This window comes from Lygodium microphyllum, chromosome 17 (assembly GCF_053477565.2).
Source record: "Lygodium microphyllum isolate KBCC chromosome 17, Lygodium_microphyllum_v1.1.10, whole genome shotgun sequence".
NCBI lineage: Eukaryota > Viridiplantae > Streptophyta > Polypodiopsida > Schizaeales > Lygodiaceae > Lygodium > Lygodium microphyllum.
In genome coordinates, this window is record NC_141151.1 from 100,545,229 (window position 1) to 100,571,649 (window position 26,421).

General features: G+C 38.2%; 3 protein-coding genes across 3 annotated transcripts; all 3 read left to right on the forward strand.

Moving 5' to 3' along the window:
• The first annotated feature begins 1,904 nt into the window (after positions 1-1,904).
• On the forward strand, positions 1,905-6,246 carry LOC148022191 (phosphoglycerate/bisphosphoglycerate mutase family protein). Its single transcript, XM_087697833.1, has 9 exons — positions 1,905-2,669; positions 2,759-2,864; positions 2,961-3,177; positions 3,259-3,380; positions 4,079-4,177; positions 4,270-4,323; positions 4,409-4,507; positions 4,614-4,715; positions 5,706-6,246. Exons 1-9 carry the CDS (start codon positions 2,227-2,229, stop codon positions 6,108-6,110), a joined length of 1,647 nt encoding a protein of 548 aa, XP_087553959.1. The 5' UTR covers positions 1,905-2,226; the 3' UTR covers positions 6,111-6,246.
• A 12,589-nt stretch (positions 6,247-18,835) lies between these two features.
• LOC148022192 (uncharacterized) lies at positions 18,836-19,522 on the forward strand. The gene has a single exon (XM_087696812.1). The coding sequence runs from the start codon at positions 18,836-18,838 to the stop codon at positions 19,520-19,522; it is 687 nt and encodes a 228-aa protein (XP_087552938.1).
• Positions 19,523-20,439: 917 nt separating this feature from the next.
• LOC148022193 (uncharacterized) lies at positions 20,440-21,987 on the forward strand. Its single transcript, XM_087696813.1, has one exon. It carries the CDS (start codon positions 20,440-20,442, stop codon positions 21,985-21,987), a length of 1,548 nt encoding a protein of 515 aa, XP_087552939.1.
• Positions 21,988-26,421: the final 4,434 nt, after the last annotated feature.

A 26,421-nucleotide genomic window follows, 5' to 3' on the forward strand; every position in this document is an offset into this window, starting at 1 on the left:
CTCTCCTTGAATCTACCTACACCCTGCTGTCTCTTATCTTCAAGAACTTGGCTTGAAACCTTCAACCCTTCTCTTATCTCTACCATCTCCGAAGTCTAAGCTCTTGAATCCCTATACATTCTTCTCTTGACAAACCCATGTGGTGACCTTCAACCCTAGGCGCCGCGACACCGTGACAAAGTCCCTTGTTGTGCCTCTGACTATCTTGTACATACTCTCTGGCTATGAATGTGATGTGTTGCCCTCAAGATGGTCCTTATGCAAGCTTGTGAGCATGTTATGATTCGTGTTGCGTTTCGTGTCGTGTCCCGTGACATGTTGATGTGTTGAAATGGAAATGTCGGGTAATGGATCTAGTGCTTCTCTAGAGCCTAAACGGGGAGAGAGGGCCCCGCGCGCGGGTATCCAAGGGCCCATAACATCACACTTGGTATCAGCATCTCTAAGGAGACTCACTTTGAGAGAGAGAGAGAGAGAGAGAGAGAGAGAGAGAGAGAGAGAGAGAGAGAGAGAGAGAGAGAGAGAGAGAGAGAGAGAGAGAGAGAGACTCTCTCTCTCTCTTTCTCTCTCAAAGTGTGCATGTGTGAGTTCTCTCCTCACATGTGCGTGCATAGAGAGAGAGAGAGAGAGAGAGAGAGAGAGAGAGAGAGAGAGAGAGAGAGAGAGAGAGAGAGAGAGAGAGTGTGTGTGTGTGTGTGTGTGTGTGTGTGTGTGTGTGTGTATGTGTGTTCTCTCCTCACTTTCTCTCGCACACACACACAAAGTGTATGTGTGTGTTCTCTCCTCACGTGTGTGTGCACGCACATAGAGAGAGAGTGTGTGTTCTTTCCTCACTTTCTCTCCTAGTCCTTTCTCTTTTCCCACTACACTCCTCATGAAGTCTCTCTCTCTCTCTCTCTCTCTCTCTCTCTCTCTCTTTGTGTCTCTCACATGCATACACACGTGCACACACTCACATGCACACATGCGTGCGCGCACACACACACACACACACTCGGGCTCCAACTTGGCAAGGGGGAGGGACACAGTGTTGGGAAGGAGGGGAGTTAACATGGGGACATCTCAAGGAGAAACATCAAAACATAGCACAACTAGGCTCTATCGAATGCAAAAGTCCCTAGAGAGAAGCTTTAATGCTACTCAAAATACGAGGTCTTTTCAATGTAACATCTTTATAAAGGGAAACTAGGCGCTCTGCGCCTAGACTCGCCCCGACGCGATTTTCGCGGCGAGGGTGGGTGCTGGACGCGTGGTACCCGCCCCCGTGTTTCTTTGTGGGGAGATTGGGGGCTGCCACATGGCACCCACCCCCAACCTCCCCTTAACTAATAGTAAAGATAAATTCTTAGCCACCTTCTCCATAAACGCCAATACAGGCTTGGGCCTTGTTTCTCCACCCAAACAAAAGTGAATTCCAGACCTAGAAAATATTCCTGAGCATAAAAGCTTATACCTACTACCAAATCTTCATTGTTAAATGAACCTCTATCCCCCAGTAGGGCTTCCTTGGAATCGTCATCATGCTATCATCCAACTTTCTTAAGTAGCAGGACTCATTTATTCCAAGTGTACCTAAAATAGATGAAAGGGAATCTCCTAATGACATAGGCAAAGGAAACACACAGGAGAGGTTCCCTTGAATTCACCATTATTCCTTTGGTGGTGTGGATCTATTTCCAATGATTCATTCTCTCATAATTATGATTAAACATGAATTTAGATGTAATCCACATTCCATCATTAATCAAACATGTAGCCTAGAAGTGATCCACACGCATTCGCAAACTAAGAAAAAGTGACACAATGCTAACCTAGACTCTTTAAGTTAAAGAACCCTTTTGAAGTACATGGTGATAGGGTGGGAGAGACGTGTGGACTGGGAGGTAGAATGAATGGATGGTAGGGGCATGCAAAGTGATGATTTTTTCATCATCTCTATCATGAGAAGCAATTGGGTTGAAGCAAACAAGAGAGGATTTCTTTCAATGGCAATGACAGCTTAATACGAGACAAGTCCTCATCATCCTTACATGGATAATAACAACCGTCTGACATAACTTGAGCCCTTCTAATTCCTCTCTCTACCATTAGAACTTGGCATATTGAGAGATCAGCCAGGTCTCTCTTGAGACCTTAATTTCTAACCATTGGCATTTTGAGAGATCATCCTGTCTCTGTCATTGTTTCAGGCTCAGAGGCTTGTGCTTTTGGGGGAGAAGGGGCCATATGGCTTTCACATGCAACGCATGCTCTCATTCTTTGTCAGAGCCATTCAGTCTCTTCTCCCTCTCTGCACACGGGAAAGCCCAAACCTTACTCCTCTCTCATCACAGGACAGGGAAGCTTCTCTCCAGGCAAGAAGAATTTCATGGCATCATGCACCGGCAGTACCATCTGTTCACATCGCCTGTTGCTGCCGTCACGAGCATGGACAAACTTGCAGATCGCATCGTCGAGGCCGATGACGCCGTACGGATGAAATTTCCCCTCCCCTCCATACCAGCATTCAAGAGAGTTGTGCTGGTCCGCCACGGGCAGAGCACCTGGAATGCTGAAGGGCGGATTCAGGGTAGCTCTGATTTTGCAGTTTTAACTGCGAAAGGGGAAATACAGGCAGAGACATCGCGGCAGATGTTGCTCGCGGATTCGTTCGATGTCTGTTTCCACAGGTCCTCCTCTCATCTCCATCACAGGTTGTTTGAAGGGGTTCCCTAGGTATGTCTAGCTAGATGTTTTGATCTTGATAACGTGCAAACAGCCCTCTTGCTCGAGCAAAACGCACTGCAGAAATCATATGGGGATCTCGCGATGCACCTATGGTTCCAATCCATGATCTTAGAGAAATTGATCTATATAGCTTTCAGGTACTAGTAACCACAGCATATGGCAAGTAGAAGTCTTTTCTTGTTCTTGTGAAAACCTTTCAGCTCTAAATGATTGCATATGCCGCACGTGGGTAGGGCTTGATGAAGAATGAAGGAAAAGAGCGCTACGGTGAAGCATACAGAACCTGGCAAAAGGATGCTGCCAATTTCTGCATAGATGGCCACTACCCTGTTAGAGAGTTATGGTCTCGAGCACAACAATGCTGGAGAGAGATTCTTAGCCATGAAGGCCAATCCATTCTCGTTGTTGCTCACAATGCAGTCAATCAAGCTCTTGTTGCGACAGCGACAGGTATACAGCCTTTGCATATCGAATTTGTGATAATGGTTTTTGGATTGTCCATAATGAAGTGATGGTTTTGTGATATTTTAGGTCTAGGTCCTGAGTACTTTAGACAGCTTCTACAAAGCAACTGTGGTGTCAGCGTGCTGGACTTTACCCCTCAAGGTGGTGGAGAGGGGCCTCCTTTTGTATGCCTTGAAAGACTGAATCAGGTGACATTTTATAGTAACTTGAACTGCTGCAAAAAGTTTGCAATTGTTTCCTTGTTATTTGATACTTTGTTAGGCTGGAAAAAGTTTGGGGCTATAGTTTATTGCTAGTCATTTTTCTGTGAATGATAGCTAATCTCTGTATTCTGGCGGTGAATGCAATATTGCATGTTGACTAATATTACACTAGCTGCTGTGAAAAGTAGAGTAATGTTGCTGAATAAAACTTACATGGTTCTTGATGCATGAAACTATGGTGTACAGTACTAATAGTGAGAACCTTTTTAGACCCCATTTTGTGTTTTTTTACATGCGTAAACCATGAACTGTAGTAATCATCTGCCTGAAATCTGAAACACCCTTATAAAATTTTCTGTAACATGCAAGTTTTAGACAGTTAAAAAAAAATAAAAATAAGGGAAGAAATAGCACGTGTATCCTAACTTTTCTACAACAATAACCATGAAAGTGTATGCCCTTGGTGTGGGAGATGAGCTTTGCATATGTTTGCACTTTTATGGATGCATTCTTGATGTTCATGCAGCTGGGATGTTAGCAGGATGTGACTGTCATTGTTAGATACTACATTCTTCCTTTTTTGGGTGGGTTCAGTGAAACATATTGTTTATTCGTGTTTGCTTGCTGTGTGTGAATGGGGTGACGGACCAAATAATGATGCAGGGAGGATGGTGAGGTTGCAGACTCCAAGCCCTCCAGTAGCAGTTGGACAATCTGCCGGAAGAAAGACAGCAGAACGTATTATACTTGTGTGCCATGGAGCGACAGATAGCAGCACTGAGGTATGCAGGATCCGAGTTCTTGTCAGTTCTTTATATGATGGTTAGTGCTTTCTGAGTCCTCCTTTTAACATTTGTGAGTCTATCCTATGCAGGAGCGATTTGCTCTCTCAGAAGATGAGAACTTGAACATGTTGGGTATAATACAGGTCTGCTGTATCAGCAAGTTTGCGCTTTGCTATAATATAAGTGTTCAATATCAAATGTTAATATGTTGACTTGATATGTAAACAGTCCCGAAAAACTGCTGAGCTGTTACTTGATGTTATGGTGAACTCAGTCATTTGTAGCCCTCAGCCAAGTGCTATGAAAACAGCAGAGGCTATAGTGGAGGTACAATGAGTAGTTTGTAGACAGTAGATGATTTTTATATGCCAAGGCTGCCAATGCTTTCTGGCTTGACCATTCATCAATTGACTGTTTCTGTGAGATACTGCAGGTACAGGAGGCTGCTGATTGTCTGGGAGCAGATTGTGTTCCAAGATATGTGGAACTGAAGCAAATTCCAGAGTTGAAGGATCTTCACTGGGGTGAATGGAAGGTTTGTACCAATTTATCTTAGGTAATACAAGGATGCGTATAATTTAGAGCTTCTTAGGTCTTATTAGCATTAAGCAGCAATCTTTGGCAAAAGGATCTAGTAAAAAGACCTGTAGACTGCCATGGAGATGACCACGATATGTCACTCTCTAAAAACTAGCAGATATTATGGTTTCTTGAACACCTCAGTCAGCCTAGCACCAAAATATGCCAAATACTGGGTAGCAGGGTTAGACCTAATTAAATCAATTGAGACTTCTGAAAGCTGACATGTTAGGTGAAACCAGCAACTGCAAGCAGGCATCAGAACTGAGCAATCATCAAGCCTTGGGACCTCCTGAAATCTTGGGCAAGAGCCTTGCTGGATCTATGAAGGATGAAAGGCCCACAATAAGTTGCAACCTGGCTAGTAAATGGTTGACTTGCAGGAGAGCAGTCCTCTTAGAAAGACAATCATAAAAAATAAGCCCCTAAACATAGATGCCTCTACTTACAGAACACTGACATGAACACAACCTTGTGATCATGAGCACATGTCAACCTCCTGCCTCTCTTCCTAGTGGCCTTCATAGCCATGATGATCAGGAACTGATCCTGGCAGACTTTGAGGCCATAGCAGTTATTAATGCACAAATTTTGTAGATAGTTTTGGTTCCCTGATATTATTCTCAGCATGGACTAATTGCTTGTTGGCGTCATCAATTCCAGTTCCATCATGAGCACTCTCCTATTGCTTTTGTGGCTGTGTGCCTTGGATCACAAGGCTTTAGACAGCCTCATTCCTATAGGCCACCTTGGTGTCTTTCAAGCTGACACCGATTGTTAATAGGCATTATAAAGTCACCTATGCATCTTACCTGCAACATGTAACAGTGGATTTAGCACTTAACACTTCGAACATCACCTGACATTGACATAATCATGCCTTATAATCTGAATTGGCTAAATTTTCAAGCTAGTGATTGCTCATTGTTACAAGTGCTTTTGGCAGGGTAAGAAAGCTGCAGAAGTGGTAGAGAAAGATCGGTGGCAGGACTTTCTGCAACAACAGGATATTCAAGGGGCTGAAAGTTTTGAGGTCTTCTGGGGAAGGGCTGGCAGTGCTTGGCAGACAGTGCTTAGGCAGTTTGATCTATTGGATGCAGGTTCTAGTAAAGAAAAAAATGTGGTGGTGGTTGCTCACGAGATGACACATACTGCTATGCTTGGTCATTGTCTTGGTCTCACATCAGCTTCTCTTGGGTCTTTTCATGTAGATACTGGTAGCATAAGTGTGATAGATTTGCCTGATGGTCCTTCTGGGAAGGGAACTGTGCGATGCTTGAACTACACAGCACATTTGGGACGATGGTCTGTGCCAATCACTAGGCCTGTTCTGGCAGATGAAGACTTTTGAGCAGTGATTGTTGGGTGCTCATATATTTTTCCTATTTACAGATTACTCTTAAACGGGTGCATTGAATTATGTGCTCACAGCAGAAAATCTGGGAAGGCAAGTTGACATGTTAATAGAGTGATTCAAATTTTGGTTAGTTTGGTACATCTCCTTATTTGGACTCATAAGCTGCAGATTAACTTCTGCAAGTGTTTGCTTAGGTTCAATTAGCAGTTTTTCACCTAATACGACAGTCTAGTGATAAATTTGGAAATGCACTGAATCATGTTTTGATATGAAAGTTATTTGAAAACTGCAATGGTGTGGTCTTTGAATCCAGTTGTTTATTTTGTGCCTGGCTACTTCAGTTTAGTGATGAAGTTTTAGACGCACTGAATCATGCAGTGATACAAAAACCTGTAGTCTAGGTTTTTTGATTTGGGTGTTTATTTTGTGCTTGGTTAGTTCTTGTTGTTCAACCCAACTGTGTAATGTGAGGCAAAATGAGTACTAACAATTGCTTCCTGTGCTCTAGAGGTCAACATAGTTTTAAGCTTAAATCTACTGTGCACTATTAACAAAAACAAAGCATGCAACTGCTGCAATACTTGCAACCAACATGCTGGAGAGTGTTTAAACAGTTTAAAATTCTAATCACTTCATGACTTTCACTTATGGATATATTCACATTGGTTACTAAGACCATTGTAAAAATCCTTGTCGTTGTGCTTTGTGGGAAGCCATGACAAGAGGTGGAGGCAAGGCTGTTTCAAACAACACCAAAGCTATAAATTTGAAGCTAAAAAGCTGTTGGAGCAAAGGGAGGCACATGATGGAGTATAGTCATCTAGATAGAAGCTCAAGGGTAAGGCTAGCACACATGGCTCTCAATCTATGTGTGATTTTCTAGAGCCTAGTGTGAAAGCTTGTGAGGGCTTGTGCTTCAGCTGGCTTACATGTTGGCTTGTACCCTCCAGTGCCTAGGTTCAGGACGAGTATGTCCACAAAGAGTGCTACTGTTTGTGTTCTCCACTGCCTCTCATTTTACTAAATTGATGTTTGCATTAAGTTGTGCCTCCAACCCTTCCCCATGGACCCTCTATTGCAAGCCTTCTATGGTGTGTTTGCAATTTGGTTCCAGGATGCTGTCCAACATCATCTACATTTGCTGCAGCAGTTGCCTACTCTGAGACATCCTCTGGTTTGTTGTGTTTTTGCTGCCAATTGCTCCATGACATTAGATTCACCATCCTCCAACAATGGACCCACTTGTGTTGTCATTCTCAGCTCTAGTCTATTGCATTGACATTATTCTTGGAAGTTTGTCACACACTAGATTCATCCATGGAAGATGATACTCTCATGGCACTCTCCTTGAGGCCTCTCCCACGAGTCAGGGGTTATTGGATAGCTGCACTCCTTAGCACCTACATATGTACCTTCATCCATTCATTTCAGCATTCATTAATTCAATATGTACACCTTTCTTATTTGAGGCATTGTGTTTTAATTGTAGTCATTACACTTGTTTTCTTTGCAAACAATAGCATATTATCAAAGTTGATGCTCTTCTAAAGAGTATCTTGCATAGCTATCACGAAAATCTTAGTTTGTTCAAGTTTGCACAAATAACACACAGCTAATTTGTAATTTGTTAGGAAACCTTTGTTGGGAGTGTATGGTGTCTTCTAAGATTTCTCCTTTGTTGGTGGCCCTAAGTGGCATTATTCTCTTAATAAGGATGGCATACAACATTGCCCAAGCTTCCTCTATACTATGACAGGTGCTGTGTATTAGTTAGAGCACTTAGCTAATGAGGTCGGCCATCTGTTCACTCATGGAGGGCATATCATGTTCAAGATGATTGTGAACCTTTATCGGAGAATAATAATGACATACTACATTGCCCAAGCTTCCTCTATACTATGATAGGAGCTATGTATTAGTTAGCGCACTTAGCTAATGAGGTCGACCATCTCTTCACTCATGGAGGGCATATCTTGTTGAAGATGATTGTGAACCATTGTCTTAATCTTAGTGAGGCATGATGTGAGGTTCATATTTGTATGAACCAATATCCCTCTCTTTTACTTGCGTTGTGCAAGAACTAGTTGTAAGTCACCACGGAGATGTAGATAAGTATTCAAAAATGTTATGTGAATAGAGGATGCTCTAGAGGTAGAAGCATGTCTATATGTATACTTGCTTCTTTACCTTCTATTTCATATGTGCATGTTATTGGTGTCCTTCATTCCCAATTCCCTCCCATTTCTCTCTTCAAATGATCATTTAGGTCTTCCCAATGCTTTCAATAGCTTATGATTGGACTCTATACTTGCATCATTTTCTCTAGGTTCTATGCCTTTTATGAATATTTGTTTTCATTTCCATGAGTTAGTTTATATGCTTCATATTTAGGTGTTAGGTCTTTTGCTAGGATTTTCTCCTTACCTTAGGTGCATGTCACTTCACACCTTGGTGCTTTGTTGTTGGGTTGCCACATGTGTACCTTGTACCTCTCATCTACCCGCAAACGAGGACACCTTATCTTGGTGTAGCTTTGTTGGGTATCCCGCTTACACTCCTTGGATCTCTACCCATGACCACTTAATCATAGGGATATCCATCCCCTGTGTATAGTGGGTGTCTATATACTATGGGCTACTTAGACAAGGAAACCCAACCCATGCTTATAGTGCGCCTACCCGTCCTCCTCGGGCTTTTCATACGGTGACCATGTTTGCTTATTTGCACATTTGGATTCACTATGTATATCTCACCAATGCATGGTGGGCACCTTGGATCAAATATTGAAATGTAGTCCCTAGCCCTGCGTTCCCTATCCTTCTCCACTTAATACTCACACTTTAGTTACTATAGCCAAGCATGGATTTAGTGACCACTCATTTTTAATGGGTTGACTTTCATGAGTTGGTTGAATCTCATGCATTAAGGGTATTTGGGACCTGATTGTGGTCTAGAGACTATACTAGATAGGCACATCATAGTCAATGCCAAGTTAATGCAATGGTCACTTCTTAAGTTTCACACAATTACACATTTTCCCTAGTACGTCACCTTATTGATTGTTATGTAGTGAGAGATCAAACTTGATGCATCAATCTTACGAGGTTCAAGATTTTTCCATTAAGAAAATGGATAAACTGAGAGTTAAGATGATTGAATATAAGTATTTGCTTGTTAAGTTCGCTACCATTGGCTCACTAAAATTTAGGTCACATTATTTCTAAATAAGATGCCTTAAAAATACTTTCATTCATGCAACAAGTCATCTCATTGCCTCAATTGTTGACCTTTTGTGAGTTTGAATGCTAACTCTTGTGTTTCATTCAATTGCATGATCAAATCCACAAAAGACCTCTTTTTCTACTTGAGAGGGGGATTCCACTTCTTCAAAGGGAAAGTCCATGTTGGAGATCAATGCTCCACCTCTCATTGAACTACATAGGTAATTGTTGACTCTATCTTTGTGCACCCCCCATATGAGGAGAAGGCATTTATAAGCGACACATTCACCTATTAATAAATCTTGGTTGCGATATCAAATGGTGGCCGAGGATTGCTAGCTAGGTAGAGACAAACCATTGTGGGCGGTGGCACATTGTGAGCTTGGCTGCAATGCATGTGTAGAGTCATTACTACACTAGGTACTTATTTGGAGGACTTGTTGGACACATGCTTGAAAAAACATGCATGCAATGCTCTATTTAGTGTAGTAGTATATGGCTTGGTTTTATTGCTATAGCCATGCTTTTCTATATACATAACATTTGCTATCGTATGTTTCTTGTGTGCTATCAAAGCTTCCTAGCAAAAGCACATGGTAGGAAGCATCAACTACCCATTGTAATCAACTATAACAATCATAGTTTTTGATTCTCTATATGCAGGATGTAAAGACATCATATTAATGATTAATGTATAAAATAAATAGACAATAAGATTGTTTTCAAGAAAATGCAAAAAAATAAGAAAAAGATCATATATGGATCTATCCATAAAATCCTTGAGTGACAAGGCTATCAAAGAGAGACTAGTGCAAGGCTCTCTGGAAAATGTTTTCCATTGTGGTAGTAGCCTTAAAAACAACCAAGTGCAAAGGTTTTGAGGAGTCCAAGTGTCCATAAGCACACCTAGAAAAATAGGGTAGCAAAAGCCTTCAATGTAACCAAGGAAATCCAAAAAGTCAAAACAATGTGCTGAATTCAAAAGAACAAAAACAGAGTAAAAGAGAAGATGAAACCTTGTAAGAGCTCTTGAGTATGAGGATTAGCAAGCATAGAACTCAATGAACATTGCCAAAGCACATGTGGAGAAAAGCCTCTCCTTATGTAAGTAGTTGCAAATTATACTAGATTTCACAAGTTCTTTTGTAGCATTAACATAGAAGAGAATCTTCACTATGCTAAAGCAAGTTAGTATGATCAACTATTAAGGTACATGCTATAACATAGTATACATTCTCTTATGTTTCATATTATGAAGACAACGTAATGTTACATTGTGTAAATGATCTTGTCTTTGATCTAGCTTTGTATTTTAGTAGGGGGATAGTTGAAATGACTTGGTCTTACTAGAATTAAACAAATAGCATTAAGGCCTAAAAGGATTACTAAAGGCATACACCCATTGAGCTTGAGGGAAGGTTATAAATATACATTAAGGAGATAGAATATTGTTCACTCTAGAAATCAATTCATGGCAAAAAATGAGTTGTTCTTGATTCCATAATAGTAAAAGAAGGATCAAATGGTTTTCTTCCATGCAAACTCTCCATCTAGAGCATTTTTTTTTTCATTATCATTCATACATATTCATTTGATATCAGAGTGCATCTTTCATGAAGTTAACAACCAATTTTGCTATAAAAGGGAATGTTTGAAACCTAAAAAACATCCGAAAATTCATTCCTTAGAATGAATGATCTTGTTTTCAAAGGCATGCATACAAAAAGGAGTCAGCATCTAGTCCAAGATTGCCCTCACCAAGTCTATGCAACAATGTTACTTCGTGGGGCAAGAGAAGATAATGAATGTTAAGAACATCCAATCCACCATGTAATTTGGGAGGGGAAACTTTCCACAATATCCAAAAACCTAGCACCCTTTTTATGTCTCTTAGCTATCCCAAAAAATCATTGCCATGAGCAAAAAAAAGCATAAATATCAACTTATTGTATACATGCCATGATGGTAGATTGTATTAGTCTCAATTTAACATGCAATAGACAATTTTCAAATATCACTTTTGCCACTTAAAATTCATCCAAATCCTAGCTTGACATTTTTATGGGAGTGATATTTCACCCCATTGGAGAGCCCTAATTTTTGCAAATAGCATATACAAATTTTGGATCTCTTGTGCCCATATAACTTGATGCCAATCTTTGAACTTGAAATAAACAAATCTAGATTGAGTGAAATTAAAATACAAGCTTGCAAGTAGTCCAAAAGTTCCAATGCTCTTACTATGCCTAAGTCACAAATGTATATCCATATGGACATTGAAACCTATGCAATTGACCAAATGCCAAGAGATAACCAAGATAGGACAAGAAAAGATGAGTGAAAACATAAGTCATAGAGCCAAGAGAATGGTATTACCTCATAGATTTTCCCAAATTCCAAGATCCAAGTAAATCAAATCTAAGAATGTAAGAAGCAATCTTGTCCTTATAAAGCTAGTAATGGGCATTTTTCCATTTAGTCCAAATTCTACTTTTCCCATTGTTGAAAGATAAAACTCCAAATGCCTAGAATCCAAATTCTTTTCCATGCTAATTTGCAACAAAAAAACATGTTGATTTGAATGTCAAATTTCCAACTAAACATTTGCCAAGCTACAAGGGATCTTTCATCTTGAAATAAGACTGTGTTGTGTGAATGCAAGCTACTATGAAGAAGTTCATGCCTTTATTGATGATCACTTTGATAAAAAATTTGTACACCAGTGACAAAGTCATGGGCATTCAATCAGTAAGTGTTTCATGCAATTGCCTCTTCAAAGAAAAACCGTACTTCTTTTCAAGAAGCTTTTGATAACCTAATGTTCTTCTTAACAATGCTCAAGTGAGAAAACATTCCAAGTTTACCAAATTCACAATCCATTTGTCAAAATTGCAAAGAAAGTGTCTATAACCTTAGAGACAATACTCTAAGCATTATATCATAAGATTTTTTAATTAAACCTTATTGTCTAGAGCAGTGCCCTTTTTTCAAAAAAACCTTTGGAGGAGTAATCCTTGACTTTCCTAATTTTGAATCTAGCTCTCAAACACCATTTTAAAGGTACTTTTTTGGTGCTTCTAGTCAGCATACAATTGACAAGAGCCATATTATCCAATTCTAGCAAGAGCCCTATGACCATATGTTTTATGTGACTATTTCACAATTGAATCTACTTTTTGAACATGATGCCTATTTACATTCATATCCTTACTATTAGTTAAGGGGGAGGTGGGGGCGGGTGCCACGTGGCAGCCCCCAGCCTCCCCACGAAGAATGGCGGGGGCGGGTGCCACGCGTCTGACACTTGCCCTCCTCGCGAAAAGGGCGTTGACAAAACTTGCCCGTCCTCGACCTGCACACTGCCTCGACCTGCCCTCCTCAAGCTGCGCCTCCTCGAGCTCCCGCCTCGATCACTGCCTTGACCTGCCCCCGCTGCCCGCATTTTCGACCACGGCCAACGACCCTCCTCGAGCTGCACACGGCGAGCTCACAGTGAGCTGCACAACTCTATATAAAGAGCAAGACTTCCTTCGATCTGCTTTCTATGGTCCTTCGATCTGCATTTTCCTTTGATCTGCTTTCTATGGTTCCTCTCCAGCATTAGCCTAACCATCCCCCATGGTATAGACTATAGAAGGTTCGTATACTATTCCACCCTTTGCACGGGAGTTATTAATGTACGGGAGTTATAGCATGGGAGTTATTAATGTACGGGGGTATATGAAACGGTGGTTCTATAGTCTATAGCACGAGAGTTATTAATGTAAGGATATCATGTGAGTGAGTGAGTGAGTGAGTGAGTGAGTGAGTGAGTGTGTGTGTGTGTGTGTGTGTGTGTGTGTGTGTGTGTGTGTGTGTGTGTGTGTGTGTGTGTGTGTGAGAGTGTGAGTGTATGTGCATGTGTGTGTGAGTGCAAGTGCGTGCGTGTGTGTTGTGTGCATGCTATTGTGAAGAATGAGAGAGGGGGATGTGTGTAGGCATGTTAATAATTAATGTGCATTATTACATTGCCAATGTTTATGATGCACTTAAATATATTTGATGTTACTCTCTAACATCGATTCCATTTTTCCATGCAATTTTTGTACTTTTGCTTTCGTCATCAACTCTACTCTTTCGTCATCATCAATACTTCTCAGGTGCATCTCTCTCTCTCTCTCTAAACTCTCTCTCTCTCTCTTTCTCACACACACACACACACACACACACACACACACACACACACACACACACACACACACACACACACACACACACACACACACACACATAAAGTTAATTAGAAAGTTGAAATTGTAGCACTTTGATCATGTGTCTCATTTCAGTATTCATGTAGGCATCTCTCTCTCTCTCTCTCTCTCAAAGTTATAAAAGTTAAAAGTTAAATATTTTAATTTATTGCATGTTTAATTTTTTAATGTATGCATGTCATGTCTTTTGATATGAAAGTGTGTTAATATTATTTCTTAATGTGTTTATGCGTGTTATTAATTAATGTGCTATGTGTGTCATTACATTGTTAAGGTGTATTACGTGTTTTAAGTGTGTTATTAATTAATGTGTGTTATGTGTTTTAGTATAAATGTGTGATAACGTTATTATGTTTGTGTTAATGGTATGTATTCATATGTATATATGTGCTAATAATTAATGTGTATTATGCATTTGAAAATGAATATGTGTTATTAAATAATGTGTATTATGCATGTTATTAATGTATGCATGTCATGTCTTTTGATATGAAAGTGTGTTAATATTATTTCTTAATGTGTTTATGCGTGTTATTAATTAATGTGTTATGTGTGTCATTACATTGTTAAGGTGTATTACGTGTTTTAAGTGTGTTATTACTTAATGTGTGTTATGTGTTTTAGTATAAATGTGTGATAACGTTATTATGTTTGTGTTAATAGTATGTATTCATACGTATATATGTGCTAATAATGAATGTGTATTATGCATTTGAAAATGAATGTGTGTTATTAAATAATGTGTATTATGCGTGTTATTAATGTATGCATGTCATGTCTTTTGATATGAAAGTGTGTTAATATTATTTCTTAATGTGTTTATGCGTGTTATTAATTAATGTGTTATGTGTGTCATTACATTATTAAGGTGTATTACGTGTTTTAAGTGTGTTATTAATTAATGTGTGTATGTGTTTTAGTATAAATGTGTGATAACATTATTATGTTTGTGTTAATAGTATGTATTCATATGTATATATGTGCTAATAATTAATGTGTATTATGCATTTAAAAATGAATGTGTGTTAAGTGTGTTATGGAGAGGATGTGTGATAATATTGTTATGTTTGTGTTAATGTTATGTATTGATATGTGTATGTGTGTTATTAATTAATGTGTATTATGTGTTGTCTAAAAGTTACGAAGTTGAAATTTAAATATTGTAATTTATTGCATGTAAAATGTTTTTCCTTATCGATACACACTTTGTCTTTCTCAAATACCTATGGATATTCATGGTTTAATATAGAGTTAAAAATGTGTTAATGTTGATGAATAAAGTAATTAAATTGTTTATTAAAACTTAAAAAACTTAATATTTTGTTCATTTAAGTTTTAATTAATGCTTGAATACTTTAATAGTTTAATGCTTTTATGATGTCCCTCATGTGTGTATGGATATTCATGCTTTGATGTGGAGAAAAAGATGTGTCAAATATTTTCTCGACATAGTCTCATTGTGTCTCTCTCATGTATGCATAAATATTGTAATACTTTGGTGCGCCTAGGTCATGAAAGTATTCAATTACTTTTTAAAAATGTTCTCTCTCTCTCTCTTTCTCTGTGTGTGTGATCTCTTAATACTTTGTGTAACCATGGCAGTATGGAGCATGCTGAAACATCTGATGCAAGAAACAATGTCTATGTACCAGACATTGTTTTGTGTACTCCCAATGCACGAATGAATGTGCGTAAAGCCAAAGACATGGCTAGGAGGAATTTAGTATGGCGTGCCCTCAAATATGTTAAAGGACACAACACTTCCGTTGTATCCCTAAAGCTCATGCATCGGTTGGATGCAATTGAGAAGCAAATCAAGAGTTTAAACAAACGTCAAAGAGCTTCGAACTCCTTCTGTCAAAACTTTGGTGATCGCCTTCAAAGGATTGAAAAAATCATGGCAGAAAAATATGAAGGAGGCTTGGCTGATGGGATAATTTTGCAAGACGAGATAGATGAAATAAAGGGCTATATAGGAGAAATCTATGAGTTGGTTCGCAAGCACTAGCCACGATGTGCTTTGGAAGACCATGCAGAAAAGTTGCGAGACCTTGCTAAGAGCAATAATCATATAGTGGATGGAGTGTGTGAATTACTGGCTCAAAAGAATGCAAGCGTGCTTGCACCTGAGAGCATTTGCCTCGATGTGCATGCCACATCTCTAAAAGTTTGCCTTAATAGGTTCTCTGCAATGTTGAACCTATTGAATCGTCGCATGAGTTCATCATCCAATGCATAGTTCTCTTAGCATATCTAAGGATTTCAATAACTTTTTGTCGGATCCTCCGATAGATATGTCATTCTATTGTTGGGTTTGAGAATTTTCATCTGATTTGGAATTTTGTATCCCCCATGATAATGACATAATATGCTCTTTCAATTTATATTCTTGCATATGTAAGATTACATTCTTGCTTATGTGATGTTATAATCTTCAAATTTTATATTGAAATAGTGTTTAGAACAAATTTATCTTGAGGTATATCTTTGCTAAAGTCTTCCCTAAGAGATAGGAAGAAATTTTAGTACGCCTAGGTCATAAAAGTATGCAATTACTTTTAAAAAATGTTCTCTCTCTCTCTCTCTCTCTCTCTCTCTAAAAATACATTGTATAACGATGAACATATGGAGTGTGCTGAAACATCTGATGCAAAAAGCAATGTTCTTGTACCAGACATCGTTTCGTGCATTCTCAACGCACGGATGAATGTCTGTAAAATCTAAGGCATGGCAAGGACGAAGTCAGTTTGATGTGCCCTCGAACATGTCAAATGACACAACAATTGTGTTGTATCCCTAAAGCTCATGCATCGGTTGGATACAGTTAAGAAGCAAATGAAGAGTTTAATCAAACTTCAAAGAGCTTCAATCTCCTTCTGCTAGAACTTTGGTGTGAATTGTCATACGAGTTCATTGTCCAATGCATAGTTCTCTTAACATTTCTAATTCCTTCAAGACTTTTTGGACAAATCGTCCAATAGATATGTCATTCTATTGCTGGGTTTGAGAAATTTCATGTGATTTGGACTTATGTATCCCTCACGACAATGACGTAATATGCTATTTCAATTTATATTCTTGCCTATGTGAGATTACATTGTTCCCTATGTGAAATTATAATCTTTATCATAGTATAGACTATAATAACGTTTCAAAAAACTTTGCATTTGTAAATACTAATATCAAAGTACATTTTTCTTTTTATCTCAGGTTTTTCTCGACAATGGTACTTCCAACACATTCTGTGCCTAGAGATCGTGTATTATATGCACGTAGGGAAATGCTCAAAACTACTAGACATAAACGTAGGCACGTTGCAAGAGTTAGGACTGAATTACATGTTCGTGACCATGCAAGAGATATGTATGAACAACATCATGCAAATGGAAACTATATGGATGTTCAAATCCCAAATCAGCTATATCAAACCAATCAATTTCGCGCTGCATCTTGCTCTGCTGCTCATGATTTGGTATCCTTTCAGGTTCAGATGTCTACCACAACTCGACAATACAATCCTAATGGTGGCTTGAGTGTGCGTAGGCAAATGCTTAATGTTACGAGAACTGAACGTATGCACATGGCAATAGTTAGAACATAATTACAACAACTGCATCATGCTACCATAGATAGAGATAGATACAATGGCATCCAAGCTACAAGTGTCCAAATGCCAGTTGCACCATTGTTGCCGTTGGAAGTTCAACCACCTCCTATTCGTCAAAGGAGACAATGCAACTATCCACAATATAGATGTTGAGATGTTGGATAACCATGAATTGCTACCCTTCGAAGTGGGGGTACGTAGCACAAGTCGACAAAGAAATGGGAACATAAATAATCCAGATGGTGGATTAAGAAATTGTAGGCAAATGCTTGATGCTACTAGAGCTGAACATAGACACAGGGCAAGAGCAAGAACGCAATTACAACAATTGCATCGCACTACAACAAATACAATTGATATAAGTGCTCAAATGCATGGTGCACCATTACTGTCCTTAGATGTTCAATTGCCTCGCATTATTCAAGAAGAGAATGAAGCTATCCATAATGCATGTGCAAGTACTGAGATGGTACATGACCAATACAGGATTCAAGCTCCTATATTTCTACCTCAAAATGGTGGATTTTGTTCAATTCTCCATGACATGCCACCTAATTTGGATATTCATCCATCAGTAACAAATTTACTCTTCCAAAAACCAAATTTGCATGCAATTGGTACCCTTTGCAAGGTTTTTCACCATTGCATGGCTAATTTGTGGCATGGTGAAACTAAAACAATGCGCACAACTTCGATTGGAAAGTATTGCTGTAGAGAAGGGAAAGTAATTTTACCACCTCTACAGCATCCACCACAACCTCTATGTAATTTGCTTGATGGCACACATCCACAAAGTAGAGAGTTCAAAAAAAATATACGTGCTTATAATAGCGCATTGGCTTTTGTTTCAATGGGTGCAAAAATTGATGAGCTTTTGCCTCAAAATGGAAATGGTTATACTTTTCGAGTTCATGGATCAATATATCACCGGATGGGTTCCCTATTGCCAAGTGAGGATGGACAACAAATACCAAAGTTTGCACAGCTTTATATTTATGACATTGATCATGAGTTATTGAATCGCATGGGGGTTTTACCTAGGCTTTTGCCAAACTTACTACAAGAGCTTCAACAAATGATGCATGATCACAATGCTTACGCACAGGCCTTTATAGCAGTTGGTGCAAGCTTGCAACGCAATCCATCAGTAGAAATAAGAATGTCCATTTTTCAAAATCTATCCACCTCTATACGATATTCAGTTCCCACTGCAAGTGAGGTTGCTGCGATCATGCTTGGACAAGGTGATGATGATACACTTGATCATCGTAGCATTCAAGTTCGCACACGACAAGGCCATTTGATTTATATTTCTAACTTACACAAGGCATATATGCCACTGTTATATGTTCTTCTTTTTCCAAATGGAGAGGATGGATGGCATACTAAAGTTCCATATGCATTTATGGATGCTCATATTAATGCCAATAATCTTGCAAATAAAGATTGTGTCACTCAAATGCAGTATTACACTTTTCGACTTCAGATTCGAGATGATACTAATGCATGTCTTTTGCTGGTGGTCGCTTGCTACAACAATACATTGTCGATGCTTATTGTAGCATTGAACAATGTAGATTGGCTTGGTGTCGTCGTAATCAAGTAACATTGCGAGTTGAAATGTATAGGGGATTGGCTGATATGGTCAATGGTTCAGATGCAGTTGATACTAATATCGCTGTGATCGGTGTGGGCAGGAGAATAGTGTTGCCATCTAGCTTTACAGATGGACCAAGATTCATGTACCAATTATATCAAGATGCTATGGCAATTGTGCGTAGCAAAGGCAAACCTGATTTGTTTATCACCATGACATGCAATCCTAAGTGGTCTGAAACTACAGATGCTTTGTTGCCTGGTCAAATTGCACATGATCGACCAGATTTAACTGCTAGAGTTATTCATTTGAAACATAAAGACATGATGCAGTCGATAGTGAAAAAGGAGTTGTTTGGTAAAGTTGCTGGATATGTGTCCGTCATAGAATTCCAAAAGAGAGGCTTGCCTCATTCACATATGCTCTTGATATTAGAACCACGCTTTAAGCCACTAGAAGCACGTCATTATGATAGACTAGTGTGCACTAAGCTACTTGATAAGGAAAGGTTTTCGGATTTGTATCGAATTATTACTAAATGTAACATACATGGTCCGTGTGGTGAGTTCAATCCAAAAAGTGTTTGCATGGTGGACGGAAAGTGTATAAAGGATTATCCAAAAAAGTTTATACATACAACTACAGTTGATAAAACTGGTTATCCTTTATACAGACGTCGAGAGGATGGAAGGACTCATAATGCTAATGGTAACCTCTTGGATAACCGATAGATAGTGCCTTACAATCCTTATTTGAGTTCCAAGTATAGTGCTCACATAAATGTTGAGGTTTGCTCGATAATTGCAGCTGTCAAATATTTGTATAAATATGTATATAAGGGCTATGATCGAGCAACCATTTGGTTTACAAGTACACGTGGTTCCAGATCCAATGATATTGACACAGAAAATATTGATGCACACAAAATATTGATGAGATTGAGAGGTATTTAGATGCACGATATATTTCAGCTTCTAAAGCATGTTGGCGAATATTTGAATTCAAACTTCATGATGAGAAACCCGATATTCCATGATTGCAAATACATTTACCTGGAGAGAAAACTGTTTCCTTTCGTGACTCTAATAATATTTTTGATGTGGTGCAAAATGAAAATGCTCAAAAAACAACTCTCACAGAATGGTTTACATGCAATCCTTTTGCACCCTGATGCTAACACAGTTCTCTATCAAGACTTTCCAATGTTTTGGGTTTGGAATGCACACAAAAAAATGTGGACAAAGAGAAAGCAAGGAAACACATGTGGTCGAATATACTTTGTTTCACCTATGTGTGGAGAAAAATACTATTTGCGCCTACTACTCATTGTATGCAAGGGGTGCACATCCTTTGAGGCATTGCATACGGTTGATAATGTGGTATAGTTAACTTTTAAGGAGGCTTGCATTGCAAAAGGAATGTTGGAAACAGATGATGAATGGAAAATGTGTTTGTGTGAAGTTGCATTGATGCCGGTGCTCAATTAAGAAATTTTTTTGCATCCATCTTGGTATTTTGTTCACCTGCCCGACCTAGGGCTCTATGGGAAGAGTTCTTAGTTTCGTTGATAGAGGATATAAAACATCGACTCTCCTTGCAAAATAGGTGAAATGTTGATATGCAAGATGAGGCCAATAATCATGCGTTGATGCATATTCAAAAACTTTTAGATCAACATGGACGCAATTTGGCAGAGTATCATGGATTGCCTGAGGTGACAATGCAAGAGTACACAAATCCTTTGATCCTTGATGAACAACTATATGATAAGGTAGAACAAGAGAATACCTTCTTAACAATGCAAGCTATGTTGAATGATGGACAAAGAATTTTTTTAATGGCAATAATGAATGCTATTGATAGTGGTTTGGGTAAACCATTTTTCTTAGATGGCCCAGGCGGTTCTAGAAAAACACTCCTATACAAATGTTTGCTTGCAAAGCTTCGTAGTCAAGGTCGCATTGACATAGCTACAGCATCCTCTGGTATTGCTACATTGCTTTTGCCACATGGTCGTACTGCCCATTCAAAGTTCAAAATTCCATTGCAAGCAGATAATAATTCTACATGCAATATACCTGTTCAAAGTCACCTTGTAGCACTGTTAAAAGAGGCAAGTCTTATTTTGTGGGATGAAGCTCCTATGTTGCATCGTAATACCTTTGAGGCACTGGACAGAACTTTAAAGGATATAATGCAGTGTGATATGCCATTTGGTGGTAAAGTTATTCTACTAGGTGGAGATTTTAGGCAAATATTACCTGTTGTACCAAAGGGTATCCGTGAGGATATTGTCGGTGTTGCTATATGTTGTTCCAATTTGTGGCAATATTTCAATGTTTTGAAACTTACACAGAATATGCGGGTCACATCAGATCAGGATCAGTTTGTTGCATGGTTGCAAGACATTGGAGATGGAAAAGATTTGACACATACTAATAATATATTGCAAATTCCACCTGCATTGTTGTTAAAGGGAGGATCTATGCAAGACTTGATCAATTTTGTCTATTGTGAAATGAATTGTGTAATTGATTACAAAATGTTCTTTAGTGGACGTGCCATTCTTGCACCTCAAAACAATGATGTGGAAATGATAAACAATCATGCATTGCAGCTGATGCCGGGAGAGGTTAAACAATACTACAGTGCTGATTCTGTGGATAGAACTGAGGAGAACTCATTCCTCTATTCTGTGGAATATCTAAATTCCCTTGACCTCGGTGGAGGTATTCCTCCTCATATCTTGCTGCTCAAAGTAAATGCTCCAATAATATTGCTCAGGAACTTAAATCCTTCTAAAGGTTTATGCAATGGTACTAGGCTAGTATACAAGGCTTTCAATAACAAGGTCATTGATGCAGAGATAATTACAGGGACCAATATTGGTGACAGAGTTTTTATCTCGAGGATAACTTTCATCCCAACTACACTGGAACTTCCTTTCTCAATGAAACACTTGCAATTCCCAGTCCGTTTGGCCTTTGCAATGACAATCAACAAATCTCAAGGCCAAACATTATCATATTTGGGGATATATCTAAAAACCCCAGTCTTTACTCATGGTCAACTCTATGTTTCTTTCTCAAGAGTAAAGTCTCTGAACAGATTGAAAGTCTTGATTGATGAGAAAGAGAACATGGTAAATGGTACCATCAATATTGTATATAAAGAAGTTTTACAGAAAGTATTGTAACCTCTATTTTTTCAAAAGTGTAATCTTTGTTCTCTCTTATTATATTTGCATAATATTTTTATTTCAATACAATCAAAGCCTTTTTTTCTTCTTTGTTCACATATCTATAAAATGTAGTGTTGTACTTTCTTATGCTCTTTTTCAGTACTGAGTTCTTCGTCGATGAAAAGAAAGTTTGACTTATTTTCTCTGATTTAATACTTTAAATCTCTCATGTATGGATAGATATTCATGATTTTATGTAGAGTTAAACGTATGTTTGTTTTACTATATGAGAACATAGTGTTTGAATTATTTCTACCATAAAAAGTTATTTGAACTTTCTATCATAACTGTAATGTTTTCTTTCTCATATTATAATTGCATAATATTTTTGGTGCAATATCATCAAAGTTTATTTACTCTTTTTTATCATATATTATCAAGAAATGAACTATTTTACTGTCTCCTATTCTTTTTAAGCGGAGACGCGCTCCTGGACTTAATTGGCTGGGACGTGGATTCGACGATGTTACTTTGAAAAAATTAGAGTGCTCAAAGCAAGCCTATGCTCTGAATACATTAGCATGGAATAACGCGATAGGACTCTGGTCTTATTGTGTTGGTCTTTGGGACCGGAGTAATGATTAATAGGGATGGTTGGGGGCATTCGTTTGAAATATTATATTCCTTGAATAAAACCATGTTTGACTTATCTTCTATGAAATTTTGTTTGCATTTATACAAAAGTAAGTTTTGAGAAATTATCATGTATAAAGTTCTTTTATACAATATGCATTACAAACTCTTTTTCTCTTCTAAATTGGTCTTCTAATTTCAATATTGTAAAGTCATTTTTTTCCTTTTTAAAAATTTGATCAATATTACTAATTTTTATGTTTTCTAAATTTTATTAATAGATGGCCCAAACAGTGTTCAAATATTATCATGCCTCTCCTTATCAAATGAGACTTCAAGAAGCATTGCGAACTATTACTACGGATGATATTATCCATAGAACTTTGGCTAGGGTAATCGAAAGATTACCCAATGATGGATTTACTAATGGAAACACTCCTTTATATGTAGAAATTTTATATTTTGGATGGATCCAATGCTACTATGTTGGACAAACAGATATTGAGTACTTGATATCTCGGTTCCACACTAGACACATACCGAATGACTGGAGTAAATGGAAGTTTCAAGATTTATCATATTTTGTAACTTTGCATCAGTTTCATCCAAATTCTGCCGACTGCTCTACTAATGTTAGAGCCAATCATATCACATCCCCAGGTAATACTTACTCACCATTTTCATTAATGTTTTGCTTTATAAATTTAATATTGTTATTTCTAAAGTCTTTTTTTTTTCATTTTTAGATGTTGCAGCACAATCTGGGGCGGGGCGTGTCACAGCTTTGCCCACACATGTTCCCCATGCTAGATCCACTATTGATAATTCATCTAAGAAGAGAAAGCTTTCTTTTCGATAGTTGATTTTCGACAGTACGACTATCTTTTTGAAAACATTATATACTTTCTTTTCCATTTACCTATTGTTATAGTTGGAATTCTTTCAGTGATATTTAAAAATCACTTTTACTTCAATTATTTTTTCCAATTATTATGGTTGAGATAATCAATGTTATTGTATTGAATTGTTAGATTGTATAATGAAGTTTAAAAATTGCAAGACTATTTGATTCATTACTAAGTGGAAGAATGTGTGAACAAATTAAAACATTTGTGCTTCACATTTTGATGCGAAGCGCCGGGAGAAAGCTGGCGCGTAGCGCCGGCCCCGGCGCGAAGCGCCGGGCTGAGTCTAGGCGCGGAGTGCCTAGTAGTACTTATTGTAATCACATAAGCCATGATGCATGCAAGAAAGTAAATTATACCAAGCTACTCCACACAATCAAGAATTTGTAAACAAAGAGTATCTATCTATCACATCAAAAACTTTGTGTTGGAAATTTTTGATGCAAGTCACAACCGTTGTTCAAAGGCAAAGGTCTTCTATACAACAATGAATCATCCATATATTTTTCTCCCATGACAAAGGACCAACCTTATAAGTACATAATTATACAAGTACTATCGTAAATCCAAATCTTACATTAATGCATCATGTTGACTATAACATTTAGAAAGTACCATTTTTCTAAACATATGTATTTGCCTGTAATTGTACAAACATGTAGAGTTGAAATCTACATACCTAAAGTTTTGAGCTCATAAATGAATGCTACCCATTCTTTATCAAGTGCCAACACATGAGAATGGCGAGAAGAATTACCCATTTTTGAGAACATATTATTAAAATCCCCACAAGCAAATGACTTTGGTCCAATAAAAAGCAACCATTTGAACCTATACATTTACCTTATGACTTAAAGATTGAGGAGTGTAACCAATAGGAAATTCATAATTCTTCCAAAGAATGCAAATTTCCTTTTGCCATTCAGGTCATTATAGGATAAAAAAGATTTCAAATCCATTGTCACTCCCAAATAAGTGAAATCACATTGATAAGAAATAGCATAACCATTAAAATGGCCTTATCGATCCTCAAAATTTTGAATCTTTTTACAAACAGTCGACATGGCCATTTGGTAGTGATAGAATCCCAAAACAATCCCCATTTTACAAGATCCCAAAGACATTTGACATTTTAAGATCCCAAAAACAATCCCCATTTTACAAGATCCCAAAGACATTTGATATTTTAAGAAAACATTTGATTTACACATTCATGTATGTAGTATAGATAGACATAAGTAATCCAAAGTTCAAGTTTCATATTATGTACATCATCATCCCTTTTTTCTTTAGATAGAACATGCTAATCTGTGTCTATAAAAGGATTGTGACCAACAACCACCTCTCCAAAAATGCTCAAATTCACTTAAAATAGGATATTTCTCATGAGAGCAAGTTCACAAGCATCCAAAATGTAGTAGTTGTGGTTTGTTTATGCTAGCTTGTCTATTTTAGCCTATCTCAACATTCTTCTTTAGTCAATGCGGATCACTTTACTTCATCTCTGTGTGTGGTGTGTGTGTGTGTGTTCCTGGTTCTCTTCCATTGCGCACTCTCACATGGTATCATCGCCAAAGTGAGTACACAAAGTTACCCCTTCGAGAGGAGGCCCCTTGGGTAGAAGACACAAAATTTTAGCCATTTGCTCCTTACTAAAACATATATTTTGTGCGTTCAACTGATCAATACGACTTAGATTGGCCATTTACAGTCCTTTCATCATGGAGATGTAGCTGATTTGCATCTATAACAAAAAATAGATTTTTGTGGTTGTTTACAGGTGTTGAAGTTGTCTTATCCCTGGTTTAATGGCTCTGATGACTTTGAAGAGGAGATCTCTCATCACTCCACTCAAAGATGGTGGGATCATTGAGATGATTGGAGGTCTCCAAGCCCTCTTATGCATTCTCACCATTTGGGTCACCATTCTCCTTCTGCTCCTCCCTCTCTCCATGTTTCACATCGAGCCCCTTTACTAGCTTTAAATTGCCTCACATGGCACCACCAGTTCAAATTCTTGTTCTCCCTTCTCCACCCAAGGAGAACCAACTCGATGGTTCCAACTATTTGCTTTGGTCGTGTAAGGTGGAATGCATACTTGACACATTTAATCTTTGGGATCTTGTTACCCCACCTATTCCCCATCTTGTGGAGGATCCCCATGTGGGACACACAGTGGATCATGTGTCCCTCTGGGATTGGTTCAATTCTCAAGACCAATATTTCATTTTTATGAGCTTACAGGATTCTATCCTAGTGCATGTTTGGTTGAAGACAATGACAGAAGTGTGGTCAAAGCTTGCGTCTTTGTATCACAAAAAGACATTCTCCCATAGGATTTCTCTTGATAAGAAACTTTAGATGCTCAATGTTGATGACTCTCCTTCCATGAAGTATCATTCAAAAAATTGGAGGACATGAAGGATGAACTTGCATCCCTTGGGAGGACAATCTCTAGAGAGGATATAACAATGATTCTCTTGACTCAATTACCATCTCCAAAGTTTGATATGTTCCATACTAGCCTTCTAACATTGAGGGACCGAGAGACTCTTATTTGTTAGCCCTACTTCTTGAAGGAAAAGAGCAAGGCATAGTCCAATTTCTATGAGAGTGGAAGGTGTTTGAGAAAATGAAATGGTTTTCCAAGATTTGTGGTGTATGAGCAAACCATGGTGGTGAGTTTTTTTCTAATCTATTATCTCAAATTTGAAGGGATCATAGTATTTGGGTGGAGTATTTCCATTTGAACACACCATCCAAGAATGGTGTTGTGGATTATGCCAATCAGACCATGCTTCTACCTCATTTCCTTTCGGTGAGGTAGTGGCTACAATGGCTCATATCTACAATAGGTTCCCTACTTTGGCCACTGAAGGATATGACTCCCTATGAGGCTTAGAAGCCTTTC

Coding starts and splice junctions, on each gene's coding strand:
- LOC148022191 (XM_087697833.1), top strand. CDS start 2,227: ATGGCTTTCACATGCAACGCATGCTCTCATTCTTTGTCAGAGCCATTC. Junction 4,324..4,408: donor ACATGTTGGGTATAATACAG/GTCTGCTGTATC, acceptor ATATGTAAACAG/TCCCGAAAAACTGCTGAGCT. Junction 4,716..5,705: donor TTCACTGGGGTGAATGGAAG/GTTTGTACCAAT, acceptor TGCTTTTGGCAG/GGTAAGAAAGCTGCAGAAGT.
- LOC148022192 (XM_087696812.1), top strand. CDS start 18,836: ATGGTCAATGGTTCAGATGCAGTTGATACTAATATCGCTGTGATCGGT.
- LOC148022193 (XM_087696813.1), top strand. CDS start 20,440: ATGCATATTCAAAAACTTTTAGATCAACATGGACGCAATTTGGCAGAG.